The 21,328-nt window shown below is 39.5% G+C and overlaps 2 protein-coding genes across 7 annotated transcripts in view; one reads left to right on the top strand and one right to left on the bottom strand.

Moving 5' to 3' along the window:
- Window positions 1–2,089, top strand: part of LOC140486982 (uncharacterized) — a 30,670-nt gene extending 28,581 nt beyond the window's left edge. Inside the window, exon 4 of the mRNA XM_072586284.1 lies at window positions 1,628–2,089. Coding sequence (XP_072442385.1) covers window positions 1,628–1,700 — 73 coding nt within the window. The 3' untranslated portion in view covers window positions 1,701–2,089. The remainder of the gene's footprint in view (window positions 1–1,627) is intronic.
- The window catches only part of prkcz (protein kinase C, zeta), a 428,930-nt gene continuing 409,576 nt past the window's right edge, over window positions 1,975–21,328 (bottom strand). For 4 of the 6 annotated variants that reach the window (XM_072586279.1, XM_072586282.1, XM_072586281.1 and 1 more), the window contains one exon: window positions 10,312–14,988. In XM_072586279.1, coding sequence (XP_072442380.1) covers window positions 14,901–14,988 — 88 coding nt within the window. In that variant the 3' untranslated portion in view covers window positions 10,312–14,900. Of the gene's footprint in view, window positions 2,051–10,311; window positions 14,989–21,328 lie in introns of those variants that run through there. The other 2 variants (XM_072586280.1, XM_072586278.1) reach the window with 2 other exon arrangements.

Here is a 21,328-nt window from a genome sequence, read left to right as displayed (position 1 = left end):
ATCCAGCAGGGCAACTTTCTCCACAGAGATTGGTTTGTGTGGAGTAAACTGCCAGAGGAAATGATAGATGCAGGTACTGTTACAACATTTAAATGACCTTTGGATAGGTATAGGAATAGGAAAGCTCTGGAGGGATCTGGGCCAAACGTAAGCAGATGGGGCTAATATAGTTTGAGAAACTTGGTCGGCATGGACAAGTTGGACTCATGGGTCTTTTTCCATGCTGTATGACTCTGACTCTATGACTCTAAATGGCAATGGATGCAGGATCAGTAATTTTAAATGTGAGATAGGTAATTTTTTTTTGTTAAGCAAAGGTATTAAGGGATATGGGCCAAAAGCAGGTATATGGAGTTAGGCCAGAGATCAGCCGTGATCTCATTGAAGATGGAACAGGCTTGAGGGGGCTGAATGGCCTCCTCCTGTTCCTATGCTCCGACAACATTCTGTTTATATAGCCTACATGTATAAAGACTGACAAGTATTTTTAAGCTTTTCACCATTGTTTTTCTGGAGGAGTTATTTCTTTGCAAGGGTACAGTTTCACAGAAACTCCTAGCTTAATCAACCAGATTACATATTAGCTGGGCTGTTATCAGTTGACCCAGGGCTAAGCTGAAGACCATATATTTGCATCCTATCCAGCAAGGGCCACTGCATAATCATAAAATATACATCCACAGCTATCTGAGAAGAAAATCAAATTGTTTTGACCACCTTACGACCAAAGCAGGCTAACTTTTTTTTGTTTTTAAGTACTTTCTAAAAAAAGTACTTCATTTCACTGATGCAGCTTCAATTCTTTTTACATCATGGTTGCAGCTGAAATTAATAACTAAGAGAGACTGCCTCCTGGACGATGATTTCAATTTTATTGGGACTAAAAGGTTTCACTGCTACATTGTCCTAATCAATCGTCCTTAAGCTTTTTCATTGTACAAACAATCGAGATTGATATTGCTACAATATCTCCAACTACAGAGAACATTAGATGAACAGCTTGATTGATATAGAACTTTTTAACCCAGCTGCCACAGAGATGTGTTATTACATGTCTGAACTTGCTGGTTAAAAAATAAACTTTCACTTTGCCTTTCAGTTACAGTCAAACTTTATTGTGGTTTTTTTTCCCTGATCTCTCAAAGTTGCTGACTAGCTGGGGACACCGTTGCAAGTGCCAGATATTCCTTGAACAACTAGTTCCTCCATGTAAATTATAACAACTTTCAGTATGTCTGGAGTCAAAATGATAAATAATTGCTGCCTGATAATTATGGAATAGTGATGCATAGTTTATGGAAATAAATTTGATTGTGATTTGGTAAAATTCCTGAAGCACGCTAGGAATTGGTTCCCTCTACTGAAAATAAGAGTACCAATGTTATTTCTGTTTCGTGAATGAGTTTCTGCAATAAAGTTAAACCAACCTCTAATTTGTTATACAAACTTAAATAAAAGTCCTGAACTTGAACTTGCATTTTCCTTTCAGGGGCCATGCTGAGACAAAGAAGAGTTCCATACTTAGCTATTTACTTCATTTAACTTGTATCCCTCATATTGCACACTGTTCAAGAATGGGAGTTAATTTTCCTGAGTTGCACTGAGTAGAGAATGGTTTTTTTTTCAGATTCTCTGTGTTGGAAGTCGATAACCATCTCGCCAAATGCCTCTCTGAAAGCACAGAAGATGTGATATGGTAATTACTTGGACAAAAGAGCACCATGTTAAAACAGCTTGTACACAATGCAAAGGGTCGATAAATAAAGTGCAGATTGCATTTGTGGTGATATTCCATTTTCCTTTGCATTTACACATCTTTGATTATAAGAACTCCCTAACTATTCAGCACATTTTAGTTGTTAGTTATTTCTAACTATAGATCATCCAAGTGTTATTTTCAACATATAATTGTTTTGGATAAGGGTAGAATGCCCTTTACTTTAGACATTTACTGTTAGCATATACTTACTTTTTTTTGCAAGGTTTTTATGATGCAGTGGTAGTTTCTCCACTGTGGGCCAGAAAGTCGGTATAAGTCATGACTGAGTTTCTGCAATAAAGTTAAACCTTATTGGAGTTTCATAACATCCTTGAAGAGGTTGACTAAATCTTTTCACGCTTGATTGCTTGCTTAGCAAAATCTGCAATTTTTAATACTATAATAACTCCACCTTCTGAAAATAATGACTCCTTACTGGGTACCAGTATCCTCCAGTATATGTGCCCATTTGTCATATTTTATCTGCTACAATAGATTGTTGTCAGACTATTATCTGCAGGAAGGCTCACTTACACATGTCCTTTCTACACATGCATACTGTATATACTCATGTATAGGTTGAATTTTTAAGACTATTTTTAAAAGTTCAATTTAGAGGGTCGACTAATATACGGGCACAAGTTTTGAGGGGCTGAAATTCATGCTGCAGTTTGAAGTACTATATTAGCACAAGTTGATTTGATTGATTGCATAACTATCAAATCCCGGGTAAAGAAGTAAAACACAATGAATTACGGTTAAGGTAATTACCAGATAAAAGCAAGAGAACGGTACGAAAATTTAACATGTCAAAGATTCATTGAGTCCTGAAAAATCACACTGTTCAACATTGTCATGGCCTGGTATAATGGCACACTTAAAATGGAACATTTATTAAATTCCGAATGTGTAAGTGTCTTGAACTTTCCTACCAAATTCTTCTGTTGCCTCCCATTTACTCTTGTATGTTATGAACCTCAACAGCGTTAACAAATTTGTCAAAGAATTAAAGATATAAAGATATACCCACCCAGTATGTAGCTGATATATCATCTCATGTTTATTCAGATACAGCGGCACAAATAAAATGATTGACTTTTTAAAGATAATAACATTTGGATGTTTGGTGAACAAAGTGTGATAAGTACCAATAGACGTAATACCAGTCTGAATGATGAATCAAAATGTGCTGTAGTAAACCAAGTGCGGTAAGTAGAACATAGAACAGTACAGCACAGAACAGGCCCTTCAGTCCACGATGTTGTGCCGACCACTGATCCTCATGTGTGCACCCTCAAATTTCTGTGACCATATGCATGTCCAGGAGTCTCTTAAATGTCCCCAATGACCCTGCCTCCACAACTGCTGCTGGCAATGCATTCCATGCTCTCACAACTCTCTGTGTAAAGAACCCGCCTCTGACATCCCTTCTATACTTTCCTCCAACCAGCTTAAAACTATGACCCCTCGTGTTAGTCAGTTAAGTAGAGTTATGAATGAATGGAGATGCAAAACAGTAAACAAAGAGTGATGAGTAGAGTTGCCGATATGAATGAATGAATATGATTTCATTTTAAGTGGGTTAGTGGGAACCTGCAGGTTCCTGTGTAAGTCGTTTATAACGTGATATAGTAGGGTCAACTTATACACGGTATATGGAAAATACGAGACCTTTTGGTCAAAAATAAGGTGTCGACCTATGCATGAGATCAACCTATATACAAGTATAAACGGTATTTCCCAAAGAGGCTTTTGGCAAATAAGGGATCCCTGGATGATTTGACATGCCATAACATAGAGCTTGTTGGATGTATTATTGCTCCTTTACCATATCCATATCTGAAATGACCAAGTCGTCTCAATAGTAGGATGAGCCATATTACTAAGTTACTGATTGGATAGCATTTCTGAAACTAATAAACTGATCTGTAATATGTAAATAGTGAATATTTTGGGGTGACCAATTTATTAAACTGAAGTGCTTACCTTTTGTGATCAGGATTGTTGTCGAAAGGTTAATCTCAAGCAAGATACACAAGTTTAAAAATTGGAGTAGCACGTTTTTCAAGGGTTCCACTTTCAGGCTCCTTCATTTTACATCTGAAATAACTTTTTATGTTCATTTCAGCTTCTTTCAAGTTGAGGGAATATCCAGTTTAAGCCTCAATGAAGAAATCTGTACACTTTATTAAACATATAACTTTAAAAAGTGTGTCCACTTTTAGAATGGAAATCACTTGAGCTTGGAAAGAATGCCTGGATGCCATTTGCCTTGTGTCTGTAATAATAAGTCAGGAGAAGTATATGCAATTAAAACTTGCTTAGCAGAGAGAAACTGTTTACAGTGTGCAAGGTTTTAGTTAAAAATGAATAGTTTAACTTATGATGTTGTTCATCTTTGAAAGGTCAAGGAAAGCCAGTTGCACAACGACTAATCCTGAGGCTGGACATGGTTTTTTCCAGAGTCATCAAATAGAGGGGGTTGGACTTTTGCAGGAAGACGCTATGGACCTTTAAAATGGTGGGTGATGGCAATCTGGAAGATCTGCCTCTGTTTTATTAGACTGATCCAATTTTTGCTGGTAGGGGAAAAGTGTAGGCTATATTTCAGACAAGGAAAACCAAAACTGAGCATAATCATAGTCAAACATATTGCTTTTTAATTGTTCTAATGGCTTTAACCACAATGTGGTTAACATGAATTAATAGAGTAAACATAAACCCTCTTGAAGGGTGAATTTTGTTTGTTCAGGGTACGTAGACATTGCTGGCTAGGCAAAATTTATTGTGACTGCCTTTGAGAAGGTGGTTGCAAGCAGCCATTTTCAACTGCTGTAGTCCTTGCTTGGAGTACAGATACAACTACAATACTAGTTGGAAAAGAGTTCCAAGGTTTTAACCCAGCGACAGTGAAGGAGTGGTGATATACAGTAGTCTAAGTCAGGATAGAGAGGTTGCGGGGGGCGTGGGTGGGTGGTGGTGGGGGGCTGTAATTTATCTGTTATCTTTCGAGGAGGTAAAAGGTTGTGGAAATAGAAGGAACTGTTCAAGCAACTTCGGTGAATTTTGACATTGCACCTTTTAGGTGGTATATGCTGTTGCTGCACTGTGTCATTAGTGAAGGGAGTGAATAAGGTCAGTATAATTGTCATGATTTGAACCTTTTAAAAATGCCCTGCTCTTTATAAATGCTGCAGGTCTCAGAATAAAAATATCCTCTGCTGGACTGCTTTGATTGACAAGCAGCTATCTAGTTTTGTAGTTTAAGTAGAACTCTTTGACATTTTTCTAAGGAATACTATTATATTGTTGTGAATATTTGGCTGAGTTTTTAAAGCTAAAGGTATCTCAGCAGGGTGTTGAGTTCTGTTTGAATGACAGAATAAGTAGAATATCAAAGAATGCGTCAAGTTGGCATGGAGGGCTACAGGAATGGGTTGTGAATGGTGAGGGACCTGATAAGTTATTTTACAAGTTAAGTTCCAGAGAGCTCAAACAGCTCGTCTATCTAACTTTCCTCAAAACTCACTGGCTTACCTAGTCACTTACACTCTGCTTCTAAATTGTTGTGCCCAACTTTATCCAGTACCTATCTCCCTAGAACCAAATCCACATGTTCTGGGTACTTTTGAACCAAAATGGGTCACATGACTCAAATGCCTGCTTTGCTTTTTTTTCCTGTATAAAATAAACAAAAAGAACTGTGGATACTGGAAATCAGAACCAAAAACACAAATTACTGGAAATTGTTAGCAGGTCTGGCAGCATCAAGCAAGTGACCCTTTTAAAACCCCAGTTACTTTTTTTGATACTCTGTATGCACTTGTGGGATGTGGATGTGGCTGTCTAACCAACATTTATTGCCCTTGAGAAGATAGTGGTGAGCTGCCTTCTTGAAGTGATGCAGTCCACCTGCTGTAGGTTAACCCACAATGCCTTTCGGGAGGGATTTCCAGGATTTTAACTCTGCAATGCTGAGTAACGGCAAAATATTTCCAAGCCAAGAAAGTAAGTGGTTTGGAGGAGAACTTGCAGATGGTGGTGTTCCCATGTATTTTTCCCATATCCTGCTAGATGGAAGTGTTCATGGGTTTGGAAGGTGCTGTCTAAAGATCTTTAGTGAATTTCTGCAGTGCATCATGTACATTACTACTACAGAAAGTTGATCGTGGACACTTGTGGATGTGGTGTCAATCAAGCAAGCTGCTTTGCCCTGGATGGTGTCAAGCTTCTCGTTGTTGGAGCTGCACTCATCCAGGCAAGTGGGGGAGTATTTCATCACACTCCTGACTTGTACCTTGTAGATGGTGGACAGGCTTTGGACAATCAGGAAAGTAAATTACTTGCCGCAGTATTCTTAGCCTCTGACCTACTCTTAACACCTCTGTTACCTCTGCTTATGTAGTGAGTCCAGTTGAGTTCCTGGTCAATGGTAACCCCAAGAATATTGATGGGGAAATTAGGTATTGGGTAACACCATTGAACGTCAAGGGGGCAGTAATTAGTTTGTCTTTTATTGGAGATAGTCATTGCCTAGCATTTGTGTAGCATGAATATTACTTGCCACTTGTCAGCTCAAGCCTGGATATTGTCCAGGTTTTGTTGCATTTGAACATGAACTGCTTCAGTATCTGGGCGTTGCAAATTGAGCTGAACATTGTGCAATAATTGGCGAACGTCCCCACTTCTGACCTTATGATAGATGTAAGGTCCTTGATGAGCAGCTGAAGATGGTTGGGCTTTGAACACTACCCTGAAGAACACCTGCAGAGGTGTCCTGGAGCTGAGATGAATGATCCCAATAACCACAGCCATCTTCCTATGTGCCAGGTATGACTCTAACCTGTGGGGAATTTGCCCCCGGTACCCAATATTTACAGCCTTACGTGGGCTACTTGAGGCCACACTCAGATGGTGTGGCCTTGACATCAAGGAATCTCACTTAACCTCTGCAATTCAGCTCTTTTTGTCCGTGTTTGAATCAACGTTGTAATGAGGTCAGGAACTTCGTGGCCCTGGAAGAACCCAAACTGAGACTCACTGAGCAGATCCTGCTAGATATTACTGTTGTTGAAACCTTCCATCATTTTACTGGTGATCGAGAGTAGACAGATGGAGCATTAATTGGCCAAGTTAGATTTGTCCTGCTTTTTATGTACAGGACATACCTGGGCAATTTTCCAGTGTCAGTAGATGCCAGTGTTGTAACTATACCGGAACAGATTGTCTAGTGGAGCAGCAAGCGTTCACAATCACAAAGTACTATTGCTGGAATGTTGTCAGGGCCATAGCTTGACAGAATCCAATGCCTTAAAAACTTTTTTTGACATCCCAAGGAGTGAATCAAATTGGCTCTAGACTGGTATCTGTAATGTTGGGGACCACTGGAAGAGCCAAGATAGATCATCCACTTGGTACTTCTGGCTGAAACTTGATACAAACGCTTCAGCCTTATCCTTTTCACTTTTGTTTTAGACCTCTCCATCATTGTGGATGGGGATATTTATGGAATCACCTCCTCCAGAGAGTTGTTTAAGTGTCAACCATCAGCCATGATTGGATGTGGCAGGACTGCAGCTCAGATCTAATCCTTTGGTTGTGGGATCACTTAGCTCTGTCTTCACTTGCTGCTTATGCTGTTGGCATGCAAGTAGTCCTTTTTGGTAATTTCACCAGGTTGTCACCTCATTTTTGGGTATGCCTGATGCTGCTCTTGGCTTGATGGTAATGATTGAATGGGGATGTGTATGGTCATGAGGTTGCAGATTGTTCTGGAATTCCACTCTGCTGCTGTTGATGGCCCAGTGCCTCAAGGGTACCCAAATCTTAAGGTGCTAAATCTGTTCAAAGTCTGTTCCATTTAGCAAGATCTGTGACACACAGGATGACGGAGGATATTCTGAACATGAAGGTGTGACTTCGTCTTCACAAGGTCAGTATGTTTGTCGTTTTTATCAAAACTAACACGAGCAGATGCATTTGGAGCCAGTAGATTGGTAAGGATGAGGCCAGTGGTATGAATTTTCCTTTTTGTTCCCTCATCACGTGCTGTATACCCAGTTTAGCAGCTATGCCCTTTAGAACCGGACCTGTTTGATCAGTTGTGCTGCTGAAATTGGAACTCCCCATCCAGAGCACATTTTATGACCTTGCTACCTTCAATCTTCCTCTGTGTTGTTCAACATGGAGGAGCACATTTTCATCAGCTAAGGGAGAATAGTACATGGTATTCAGCAGTCGATTTCCTTGCCCATGTTTAACCTGAATCCATGAGACTTCATTTGGTCCATAGTCAATGTTGAGGCTCCCAGGGCAAATCTTTTCTGACTGTACCCATTGTGCCTCCATCTCTGCAGGGTCTGTTCTGGTGAAACCAGGATAAATCCAGGAATAGTGATAGTGGTGTCTCTGGGACATTGTCAGGTAGAATTCTCTTGAAAGTTGTGATCATAAATCTTTTAAATTTAGTGGATTTCCTGTTGGAGCATATGATAAAGGTAATTATGCAAAATGAGAATTGGCAAGAAATTAAGATAAATGTATGGAGCTTTGGTGAAAGGTTTATCACTTCTCACCAATGTGTTTTTTTTATGATCTAGTCTCTTAGTCATTTTGTACTAGGCCATTCTTAACAGTGCCTATCATATTGGACTCCATACAACATATAATGATAGGGTATTGTTTTCCATTGTTTGTTCGGAGTGATAAATCTGGAACAATTTTCATTGCTCTCAAATTACTACAAAAAAAAACAATCAGCATTCTCCCGAGCCAAAAGATTTTAGTTATTGAATGAGTGTTTAGGTCACTGCCTCTTGTTAGCTTTTCTCATAGCTAGCTACTCAATCAGACATTTGGAGAAAATTGTTGAGTCTCTGGAGCCAGTTTTTTTTCTTGTTCTGTTTTGAAAATCCTTGGCAAATTTCCCAGCCATAACTGTGGTTCAACAGGAAACACCAGAGACACTCAAACATGCATTGCTTGTCATCTGTCTGAGTAGAAGTTGGCAGACGATTATCTTGAGTTTTACACTGGCCAACATAGAACAATACAGCACAGTACAGGCCCTTCGGCTCTCGCTATTGTGCTGGCCTTCTGTCCTACTCTAAGATCAGATCAAACTACATACCTTCCACTGCACAAACTTCCACATGCCTATCCAAGAGTCGCTTAAATGTCCCTAATGTATCTGACTCTACTACCACTGCTAGCAGTGCATTCCATAAACCTTCCTCCAGTTACCTTAAAATTATGCCCCCTTGTGATAGATATTTCCATGCTGGGAAAAAGTCTCTGGCTATCCACTTTATCTTTGCCTCTCATCATCTTGTACACCCCTATCATGTCACCTCTCATTCTTTCCTCCACCGAGAAAAGCCCTAGTTCCCTCAACATTTCATAAGACATGCCCTCCAGCCCAGGCAGCATCTTAGCAAATCTCCTCTGCAGCCTTTCTAAAGCTTCCACATCTTTCCTAGAATGAGACAGCCAGAACTGAACACAATATTCTAAGTGTGGTCTAACCAGGACTATATAGAGCTGCAGCATAATCTCGTGGCTCTTAAAACTCAATACCCTGCTAATAAAGCCAACACACCATACACCACCGTAAAACCCTATCAACTTGGGTGGTAACTTGGTGGGATCTATGGACATGGACCCCAAAATCCCTCTGTTCCTCCACACTATCAAAGAATTTTGCCTTTAACCCTGCATTTTGCATTCTGCTTTCAAATTCAACCTTCCAAAGTGAGTGACTTCACACTTTTCCAAGTTGAACTCCATCTGTCACTTAATCAGCGCAGTTCTGCATCCTGTCAATGTTTCGTTGCAACCTCGAACAACCCTCCATACTATCCACAACTCCACCAACCTTATTGTCATTGGCACACTTACTAACCCATCTTTCCAGTTCCTCATCCAAGTCATTAGTAAAAATCATAGAAAGCAGAGGTCCCAGAGCCGATCCCTGCGGAACACCACTGGTCACCGAGCTCCAGGCTGAATACTTTGTCTACGACTACTCTGTCTCGTGTGGGCCAGCCAATGCTGTATCCAGACAGGTTTCCCTGTGTCCCATGCCTCCTTACTTTCCAAATGAAGTTGTAAGGAGTAGCTTGATACTTATACTTGGATTAAAAACAGGAAATGCTGAACTTAAAGTTAATTCATATCTTAAAAAAGAGGGAACAAATGTGTGGGTGAAAGTTCCAAAGTTCTGACTGGACTGGAGCAGGTAAATCTCAACATTCTCGGGCCAATCTGTGATCCACCAACAAGACAGTGCACTGGGTGGAGTTTGGCAAAATTTATCTTGCATGGGGTAAATACACTTTCAGAGTCTTTTCAGATGTTGATGGACTGGAACAAATTCACGATTTAACTTCTTCATTTAGATTCCTCTCTCCCTCTGTTTGCAGTTCTGAATCAAATGCAATATTGCCTGAAAAAAATGTTTATCTGGATCTGAATGATGAATAACAAACGTAAGGAATTCCTTGCTGATACAAAGTCCAAGGATTTGATTTCATTTATTTATTCTTGTTCTAGAAATTCTTTTTGAAGAATCCACAAATTGTTGTAGAAACCAACTTGAAAAGCACTGCTCCTTGCAAAGTTTCAGCTAATTCCATCTCCTCTGACTCTTCCTGAAGTTGCAGCATCTATGAATATCAAAATACTGAGACCATTTAAATAATATTTATAGAACCTGGCAATATACCACACACAAAGCGCAAACTAAATACTGTATTGAATAAATTATTACACTTTCAGTCAAGTGTTTAATTCAAATGTGCAAGGCTAGTCCTATATCTTAACTGGTGTTGTAGACTGATTTGAACAAGTCCTATACAGTAAAAATTCGCCTCGAGTGGAACACGGTTTTTTAAAATTGGCTTTTTTTTATGAGAATAGGCAAGAACAGTACAATTCACACCCATAAATCAACTGCCATGTACAAAATAACTACAATGAACATTTCACTATTTTACAATCATTAAATTAGCTCTAATTTTTCATTAAGGACTAATCAAAGTTAGACCACTGTACACTTGCACCAGAATTGTATTAGATTGTTAATAGGTCAGACTAAACTGATTTATTCTTCCTCAGGCAGAATCTCTCATTGCAATTCACCATATAAAATATTCTGTACACAGGTTACAAATTAGGAATTCTCCAAAATGAAATGTAAACAGATGGTTTGGGGCAAACTAAGTTGCAGTTATTAATTTTTTTGCAACAATTCTCCTTCATTTCAAACCATCTCCCCAAATATTTTGCTTATTTGTTATGATGATTGATCACTAGCAAATGGACACGTACAGATTTAAGTGGTATATGAAACAGTTTAAGGACAGCAAAATAGATCATAATAGCAGTAAAATAGTTCAGATGAGCTTTTTAAGAGTAATATTTAGAAAAAAATACAGGAATATGAGCAAATGGGGGCATTGGGAGAAATGCAGCATCTAATGATCAAATAAATGGTGGGTGATTGAGGGGGAAAAAAGATATAATTTTTTAAAAAACACAATCACGAATATTAAATATATACATTAATTAATGCGATGTAGATAATTTTGGAATGGAGCCAGCAAAGAGGCAGATAGAATGGGCTAAAGAGGGCAACCTTTTGTGCTTAGATTTTTACTTTTAAATAAATGGCTATGAAATACATTTGACTGAAGTTTTAATTCCTCTCATAAACAATAACAGTTCACCTGTTCTATAGCTGAACTGGATTACACATTATTATACAATCACACCTAGCTTCTGTCACTGGACATTTTGTTGCAGACCTTTTAATACCATTGTCCTCTCTCACAAATGTTTGAATTTCAGGATGGGGGAAATGCAGGCAATACTTGCACGAGTGCAGCATTTGGATTTGACTTTCTTAGATGGTAAAATATAAAGTGCACATATTTCATGAAATGAACCCAGTGATGCTTTATTCTTGGCAATGTCAATGCTAACATTATTTTACTGAAGTAACAACAGATTTGTATGTGTTTGTTGGAGTAAATTGACCAGTTGCGATTGTTCTTAGCTGGATGGGATGAAAAGACATGGTTGGGGGAAGAAAATTTGAGAATACAATTCACAATTTGGCAGAATTAATGGGAGACTTGAAGTGATATAGGTTTCTATAAATATGTCAGCCAATCAGATACTTGGTACAATGTTTAACCATTTTGCTGATAGTCTATCCCCAGTTTCATATTGGAGATGACCTTGCGGTTGATGTTCTTTGCTAGAAAAGGTAATTATTTCACAAACTAAGGGGTTCTACCTGAAATAGTAATCTGCCTCTCTTTCAAATGCTGACTTGATTTTGTGCATTTCCAGTATTTTCTATTTTAACAAAAAAAACTCAATGGAATTTAAAGTCCAAGTAGCCTTGACTCTGTGCTTGTTTGTTATTTGTATTTTTAGTCATCAAAAAGAGAAGTAAGGATCAAACATTCTTTTCAGTCTTTGCTCTACTTGAAAACTGAACAATCTCACTCTTTTATTGATATTGCCTTTGGAGATTATATATCCATTTAGCCTGACCATGGAAAGATATTAGCACATATTTTGAACACATACTTCATAATATTCAAATTTTAAAAAATGGAATACTTAAAATATAATTTTTTCCCCTCAGCACAATATAATCAGTCTCAATGACACACACACACACACACACTTACATAGCAAAAATGGAGAAGAATGAACTTGCAAATGGTAGTGAATTTGGCAACAGAAAGAAACCACTGCTTTACACTTCAATCTTTATATAGACAATCAAAATTGGAAGCTGGCTTAATATTAGGTAATGCTGGAGATCTGACTGGCTAAGATCTGTGCAGTGCCAGCTATTATATATAATGCCATGGAAATAAAGGAGTGGGTGAAAGCATATGCAGTAATTTAATCCAATTCCAGAAGTCTAGGTTTAGGGTTTGAGCAAAGTGCATTCAAGCAGGCTTAAAACAAGGCTTCTGTCCACTTTTTTTAAAAGTAAAAATTTGCAGATTTGTTAAGAACAGAAATACAAATCTAGAAGTGAAGGTTGGAATTTTGGATGTAAACCATTCACCTAGAGTATATTGTCTTGTTTCTGTTATTCATGGATCTGCTGCATATTGCACAATATTTTATGATTTTGGTATAGGATTTTCCAGCCTTGGGAATATTTCCTTTAATTGTGCAATAGTTTGTCAGTGAAATGTAAAAATAAAACTTGAGCAAATGAGGGAGAGAGAAAATATATGCAATTAACAGACAAATATCAACATTGAGTAGTTGAGGCAGCAAGCTTCAACCCACAATAAAACAAATTAAATTCATAATTTCCACATAGTAAAAATTAGATGTTTTTCTAATCCAGAATACTCAAACTAACCAGCTATTTATCAATTAAAACAATAGCTTATTTTATTCTTAAGGCTGGGGCAGGAAAATGGAGAACGCAATACCATAAAATAATGCACATATGATGCAGGGCTACCACCCTCTCCTTTTAGAAGCTGATTGAATCACATCAAAAATAACTTAACAAGTAAAGTATGTACTTTGTTGTCGCAATTCCACTACCAACAGTCCTAATATTTTGTTCTTTCCTATATCTCTGTAGATCATTATCCTGGATTCTGGTGATAACTAATCTTTAAGAGTACAAATCTGACCCGTTCAGAAAACTTATTTAGGCACTTTACTGTCTCAAAACAAATCTTTGGAATCCATACATAGGAATACCCTAATTTCTGCATTACAGGCTATTTTTCAATATAAAAGTGAACTGTACATAAGTCTACTAAATGTAGATTTTGATGGCAATGTAGAAAAAAAGCTGATGTTGAAATAAATTTAGTTTGTGATGCTGGAATAAAATTAATGTGTCACTTCATAGGACAAGACATTGTCTATAAAATTAAAATTGCTTTTTTTTTGTTGGTTTGTTGGCAGCCAGAAATCTAGAAATTAGGGGTTCAGATCAACCTTCCAAGTGCCCACTAATTTGGCATTAGTTGCGACATAAATTTAAGGTTTAAAGGATGGTCTACACTACTTGAAGCTTTTAAAATACAGAATAAAGCAGGGTAACCATTTCTAACACATCCCCTTTTATCATGCTTAATTTACTTTTTTCAATATAAAGACATGAGCTACTATGTTCTGTATTTCTTTACAAGTGACAAATTCCATTCTCTCAATCACAGAACTAAATGGAAAACAGTTCCAACTAATGTTTGGCTAAGTCTAACAAACAGCTAAAAAAACATGTTCGAGGAAAATTTTAGTTGTAATCTACAATGCAGCTCTAAAAAAACTGTATGAATGATCATGAATACAAATCAGGTACAGCTGTGTCACACTATTGCATATTCAATAGGATAAAAACAGTGAATTTTGATTGAAGTCCAGATGTTCCATGGCATTATATAGTATAGCAGCAATTAAGGAGAAATCGTGATTCAGCAACTAATAAAAATATTTCTGGATTAGATCTCCACTGCACAATGTTACATCAGATTAATCCAAGTGTATATTATTATCCAATAAACACTTTGTTTTGTTCATTATTGCTTCTGTATATCTTAGAGTCAGTGGTTTATAAATCACATTAGCCAGTTGTCCAAAGGCAATGACAGTTTAAGGTGTAGTTACCCATACTACTGTTCCTAATACAGTATAGTACATTCTTTCTCGAGGTCAAACTTCCGAATGTCTACTTATAAAGAGAGAGAGAGAGAGAGAGAAAACTGCAGTGTCTCCAAGTTCCTTCACAGAAGCCATCATACAATTCCTTGTTTTGAGGGAATGAAAAGAAAATATTCCTTCATGGAAGCAGGCACAGATCAGGTAGCCGTCCCTTTACTAACAAGATGCCAGTTGAACCAATGTCCAGTAAATAAGGAGGAACTGTGGCTATTTGTGGAAGTTTGCCACCGAAATAACTTTCATTGCTCAGCAGCAGTCACCATGGTTTGCAGTACTCTTGGAAAACTTGCACCAGATCCAATAACCTTGCATGCAGGTAAATTAGGAAAAAGTCATCAACTGGAGAGTTGAAGTTGAGTCCACAGCTCACTGAAGTCAACCTTTGACAAACTAGGTGGAACAGTCCCACTTTTCAAATGTAGCTCGTTCATACAGTTTCCTCCGATGACATCAGTAAAGGATTAATATATTCAAAGCCCTCAAATTCCGATTGGTCAATTCTTTTTATTACATCTCTGTAAGGATGAAAAAAAGACACTGAAGCAATGCTTAAAAACAAAGGTAGGCACAGTATGGTCTCTGAACAAATCTGGGTCGAGGCCAGCACTGTTTGTGCATCACTTTTTCAGTCTGCTTTGGGGAATCAAATTCATTTCCTGGGCAATTCAAAATACCAATCACCATTCAAATTAGTCAAATACTTCACATGGACCTGGTACAGCCAACCTTTTGCTTAATATTGAACAAAAGAGACAGCAAATAGAAATTGCAGGCTGTTTAAGGCAGATGAGTTGAGGGCGGGACAGGATTGACAGCTAAATATATAGGGGAGGAAATAGGGTCTTTAGGCGAGGCGGAAAGAAGTAAAAGGACAATATTGATCAAGGAAACAATTACAGCATTAAGGAGGAATGACATCTTAAAGGACTCCTCAAATGAAGCCATATGGATTAGAACATAAAAACCAAAAAGGCACATCACATAATTGGGAGTCTACTATAGCCCCCTATAGCCCGTTCGAGAAACGGACGAGCCATATATGTAGCCAAATTTCAGAGAACTATTTAAAAAATAGGTTAGTGATAGAAGGGGATTTCAACTTCCCCAACATTGACTTGTTATAGTGTGAAAGGTTTTGAAGAAGCAAAATTCTTAAAATATATCCAGGAGAATTTTGATTGAAATGGCAGCTATTCACTGATTCTCTCTCAAAACAGGCACAATCTTGCTCTGATTGGTCACTTGAGGAAGTGGGTGGGGAGAATGGGTCTGCTGCTACTGAGAGCCCTGGTCTTGTTCATGTCATGTGCCCACGTGATTAACTGCATGAAACCCCTTCTCATTGGCCCTGACCATGGATTTCTCTCTCAAAATCTCTCATGGTTTTGAACTAATACAAGATGGAAAAATTCCGTTCTCTGATGTGGCAATATTGTGCTAATAATGCCTTTTGTAACTTGAGATTTGAACCTGCATCTTCTTGGTGTTAGTTATTACATTCAAATGACATGCTATCACAGGCTATCCTTCTACTTTGCCCAACCCCTCAAGTTAAACATTTCTCATTCAGTTTGACGAGGAACAAAATTATAATTGTTGCTATTCTTACATGAGCAGTTAATACATTTAATGAATGAAATTTCTGACTGCACTATTTCACATGAAGTATTAACTAAAAGATTTGTGCCTGTAAAATTCAGAAAGGAGAAATGGAGCACATTAAGCATTTGTATTAGAACACTGTACATTCTAATTTGTACTTTTAATATACTTTAATTATTTCACACAGTTTGGCAGATCTGCTGAATATCAGATATGGACACAATTTATTTTTTAAGTGAAATCATTGCAAAAAAGCCACAAGTCCATTTACAAAAGTAGTTACGACCTGGAACGTTTAATGCAATCACTTTGTAAGAGTTCTATAACTTTCTTATAAAACCACTTTTGAGATTCTCATGCCAAAGAATGCATTGTCTTGTTAATGTTGTGACATATTCACATATAAAGAAATATGATACAATATTTCAAGGTCCATTTCATTTCTTGTATAAGTGTGACAGTTATGATGAAATTATGCAACTTCCACTGAACAGTATACATTCTGTTCAGATGTTTATGGCCCAGCTTATAGCACACCAACATTGAGACACTAGACAAATTTGTAGTTTTGGTTTACAAAATACTCAGTGCAGGACCACTGTGGGGAAACTGAGGGGTGAAAAGAATGAAACATTAATGCTGCTTCCTCTCCACAGATGCTGCCAGATCTGCTGAATTTTGCCAACTACTTCTGTTTTTGTTTCAGATTTCCAACATCTACAGTTCTTTTGTTTCATTTTAGTGATAAAAGAACGATTTAGATTATAGATGTGGGAAAGTATACATCAGAATGACAATTTATGAAGAATTTAGTTTCATCTCAGGGATGCTTCAACATATCTTCCCTTTTGCTCAGCTGAGGACTCCTCCACCTGTGGTTGTTGGGGCTCTCAGCTGTGTTCGACCCATTTCTTTCACTTCTGCCCTCATCCCCTTCCTCTCCTTCGCACACAACAGGGGTTCCCTTGTGCTCACTTTCCATCCCACCAGCCTTAGCATTCAAAGCATTGACCTCTGACAGTTCCACCACTTCACGCAAAATTCCATAACCATACACATGTTCCCTTGTCCGCTTTATCAGCATTCTGCAGGATCCGTTACTTTTATGACACTCTGCTCCCCTCCTGAATCTCACCTGACAACTCTTCACCCACACCATGTGGCATTTCCCATGTAAATTGCATGATGTAACACTTGCCCTTTTACCTTCCCCGTCCTGAATGTTCCACACCTCAAACAAAATTTCCAGGTGAGGCTGTAATTCACTTGTACTTGTTTCAATTTAGTCTATTGGAATCGCTACTCACAATCCTGTATCCTTTACATTGGTCAGACCAAATGCAGATCACTTCCACTTTAGTACACCCTCTTGCTTTCATATTGAATATTTCTGTCCTAGGCATGCTAGGATAGACCTCATTTTCCACTTAAGTATTCCACAACTTTCAGGACTCAACATTCAGTTCAAAAACTTAAGACCATGAACAATGTTCTCCATTTTGGTTATCCACCCTTGCTACCCCAGTATTTTATTTGCATAGATTTGCTCTCAACCTTAAATGTATGCCCTCTAGATTTAGACTCCATTAAGCAGGGAAAAAGACCTTGGCTATCCACCCTATCCATGCCCCCTCAATATTTTATAAATTTACATAAATCACCCCTCAGCCTCCAACACTCCAGGGAAAATAGCCCCAGCCTATTCAGCCCCTTCTAGTAGCTCAAATCCTGTAATCACTGCAACATCTTTGTAAATCTTTTCTGCACCTTTTCAAGGTTTCACAACATCTTCCTGATAGCAGGGAAACCAGAATTGCACACAGTATTCCAAAAGCGGGACGGCAGGGTGGCAGAGTGGTTAGCATTGCTGCCTCACAGCACCAGGGACCAGGGTTCAATTCCCACCTTGGGCAACTGTCTGTGTGGAATTTGCACATTCTCCCCATGTATGTGTGGGTTTCCTCCGGGTGCTCCGGTTTCCTCCCACAGTCACAAAGATGTGCAGGTTAGGTGAATTGGCCATGCTAAATTGCCTGTACTGTTAGGTGAAGGGGTAAATGTAGGGGAATGGGTCTGGATGGGTTGCTCTTCGGAGGGTCGGTGTGGACTTGTTAGGCCGAAGGGCCTGTTTCCACACTGTAAGTAATCTGATCTAGTCTAATATTCTGTGCAGTCGCAACCTCACATCCCAACTCCTATACTCAGTGCACTCGTCAATAAAGACAAGTGTACCAATCACCTTCTTCACTACCCTGTTTGCCTGTGAGTTTACCTTCAAGGACCTATGAACCTGTATCTAAGAGTCTCTTTGATCAGCAACACTCCGCAGGATCCTACCATTAAGTATATAAAACTTGCCCTAATTTGTCTTATCAAAATGCAACACCTCACATTTATCTAAATTAAACTTAATCTGCTACTCCTCAGTCCATCTGATCAAGGTTCCGTTGTACGCTGAGATAACCTTCTTCACTGTCCGCTACACCACCAATGCTGTCAACTGCAAAATTAGTAACCATTCCTCATTCCTCCTATAATCACATGCAAACTTTGGATAAATGTCAAACAGCAGTGGACCCAGCATCGACCATTATGGCACAAAGATGGACACTGGCCTCCAGTCTGAAAACAACCCTCTCTTACCTCAAATCCAAATTTGTTTTAAATGGCTAGCTCTCCCTGGAGTCCATGTGATCTAATCTTGCTAACCAGTCTATTTTATGGAACATTTATTAAATGCCTTGCTGAAGTCCATTTGGTTAACGTCCAACACTCTGCCTTCATCAATTTTAAAAATCACACAACGCCAGGTTATAGTCCAACAGGTTTATTTGGAAGCACACTAGCTTTCGGAGCGATGCTCCTTCATCAGGTGAGCACCGGGGCATTCTGTCCTTGTTACGGTTGGAGGGGTGGGGTCTGAGGGCTGAATGTAGACGAGATGCGTTGGAGGGCATCTTTAACAAATCATCTGCCAATTTCCCTTCCCACATGGTTAAAGATGCCCTCCAAAGCATCTTGTCTACATCCCGCACCTCCGCCCTCAGACCCCACCCCTCCAACCGTAACAAGGACAGAACGCCCCTGGTGCTCACCTTCCACTCTACCAACCTTCGCATAAACCAAATCATCCGCCGACATTTCCGCCACCTCCAAACAGACCACACCACCAGGAATATATTTCCCTCCCCACCCCTTTCCACCTTCCGCAAAGGCCGTTCCCTCCGTGACAACCTGGTCAGGTCCACGCCCCCCTCCGACCCACCCTCCCATCCTGGCACTTTCCCCTACCACCGCAGGAACTGTAAAACCTGCGCCCACACCTCCTCCCTCACCTCTATCCAAGGCCCTTAAGGAGCCTTCCACATCCATCAAAGTTTTACTTGCACATCCACTAATATCATTTATTGTATCCGTTGCTCCCGATGCGGTCTCCTCTACACTGGGGAGACTGGGCGCCTCCTAGCAGAGCGCTTTAGGGAACATCTCCGGGACACCCGCACCAATCAACAACACCGCCCCGTGGCCCAACATTTCAACTCCCCCTCCCACTCTGCCGAGGACATGGAGGTCCTGGGCCTCCTTCACTGCCGCTCCCTCACCACCAGACGCCTGGAGGAAGAACGCCTCATCTTCCGCCTTGGAACACTTCAACCCCAGGGCATCAATGTGGACTTCAACAGTTTCCTCATTTCCCCCTCCCCCACCTCACCCTAGTTCCAAACTTCCAGCTCAGCACTGTCCCCATGACTTGTCCTACCTGCCTATCTCCTTTTCCACCTATCCACTCCACCCTCTCCTCCCTGACCTATCACCTTCATCTTCTCCCCCACTCACCCATTGTACTCTACGCTACTTTCTCCCCACCCCAACCCTCCTCTAGCTTATCTCTCCATGCTTCAGGCTCACTGCCTTTATTCCTGATGAAGGGCTTTTGCCCAAAAGGTCGATTTCGAAGCTCCTTGGATGCTGCCTGAACTGCTGTGCTCTTCCAGCACCACTAATCCAGAATCTGGTTTCCAGCATCTGCAGTCATTGTTTTTACCTCTATTCTGAACTAGTCCTCGCCTTTCCAAATACATGTAGATCCTGTACCTCAGAATCCCCTCCAGGGTCACCAGTCTATAGTCCCTGGCTTTTCCTTATCACCTTTTTTAAAATAGTGGCTGCACATGAGCCATCCTCCAGTCTTTTTGGCACCTCACCTGTGGCTATCAATGAAACAACATCGCAGCAAGGGGCCCAGCAATCACTTCCCAACTTCCCACAAAGCTCTGGGATACACCTGATCATGTCCTGGGGATTTATCCACCTTTACGCGTTTTAAGACATTTAGCATCTCCACCTCTGTATTTCTGCCACTTTTTTTTCCAAGTTATCTTGCTTCCATAAAAATGATGCAAAATACTTGTTTAGTATTTCACTATCTCCTACAGTTCAACACATAGTTGGCCTTGTGCTTTTTAAGGGCCCTATTCTCTCCTTACTCTTTTGCCCTTAATGTTTTTGTACAATCTCTTTGTATTCTCCTCAAGTCTATTTGTTAAAGCTTTCTCATGTCCCCTTTTTGCCATCCTGATTTCCCGAGAGTATACTCCTACTACCCTCATACTCCTCTAGGGATTCACTCGATCCCAACTGTCTATTCCTCCTTTTTCTTGACCAGAGCCTCAATTTTTCTAGTCATCGAGCATTCACTACATCTCTCATGCTTGCCCTTCTAATACAAACACACTGCCTCTGGACTCTTGTCACCTCATTTTTAAAGGCCTCCCATTTTCAAACTGCTCCTTTACCTCTGAATAGCCTTGCCCAATCAATTTTTGTAAGTTCTTGCCTAATACCATGAAAATTGGCCGTACTCCAATTTAGAACTTGAACTTTTAGATCAGGTCTATTCTTTTCTAGAACTATTTTAAAACTAATAGAATTATTATCACCAGCCTCAATGTGCTCCCTGACTGACACCTCAGTAATTTTCCCTCTCTTATTTTCCAAAAGAAGGTCAAGTTTTGCTCCTTCTTTATTATGTTCACCCGCGTACTGAATACGAAAATTTTCTTGTACACATTTAAATTCCTCTCCATCCAAGCCTTTAACACTACGGCAGTCCCAGTCTAACTGGAATGTTAAAATCTCCTACCACTACAACCTTATCATTCTTACAGATATCTGAGATTTCCTTAAAAATTTGCTCTCAATTTCCCACTGACTACTGGGAGGCCTACAATACAATCCCAACAAAGTGATCAT

This window comes from Chiloscyllium punctatum, chromosome 16, assembly GCF_047496795.1.
Source record: "Chiloscyllium punctatum isolate Juve2018m chromosome 16, sChiPun1.3, whole genome shotgun sequence".
In the NCBI taxonomy this organism is placed as follows: domain Eukaryota; kingdom Metazoa; phylum Chordata; class Chondrichthyes; order Orectolobiformes; family Hemiscylliidae; genus Chiloscyllium; species Chiloscyllium punctatum.
Note: the sequence above shows the minus strand (reverse complement) of the source record. Positions and strands in the feature narration are given on the sequence as shown.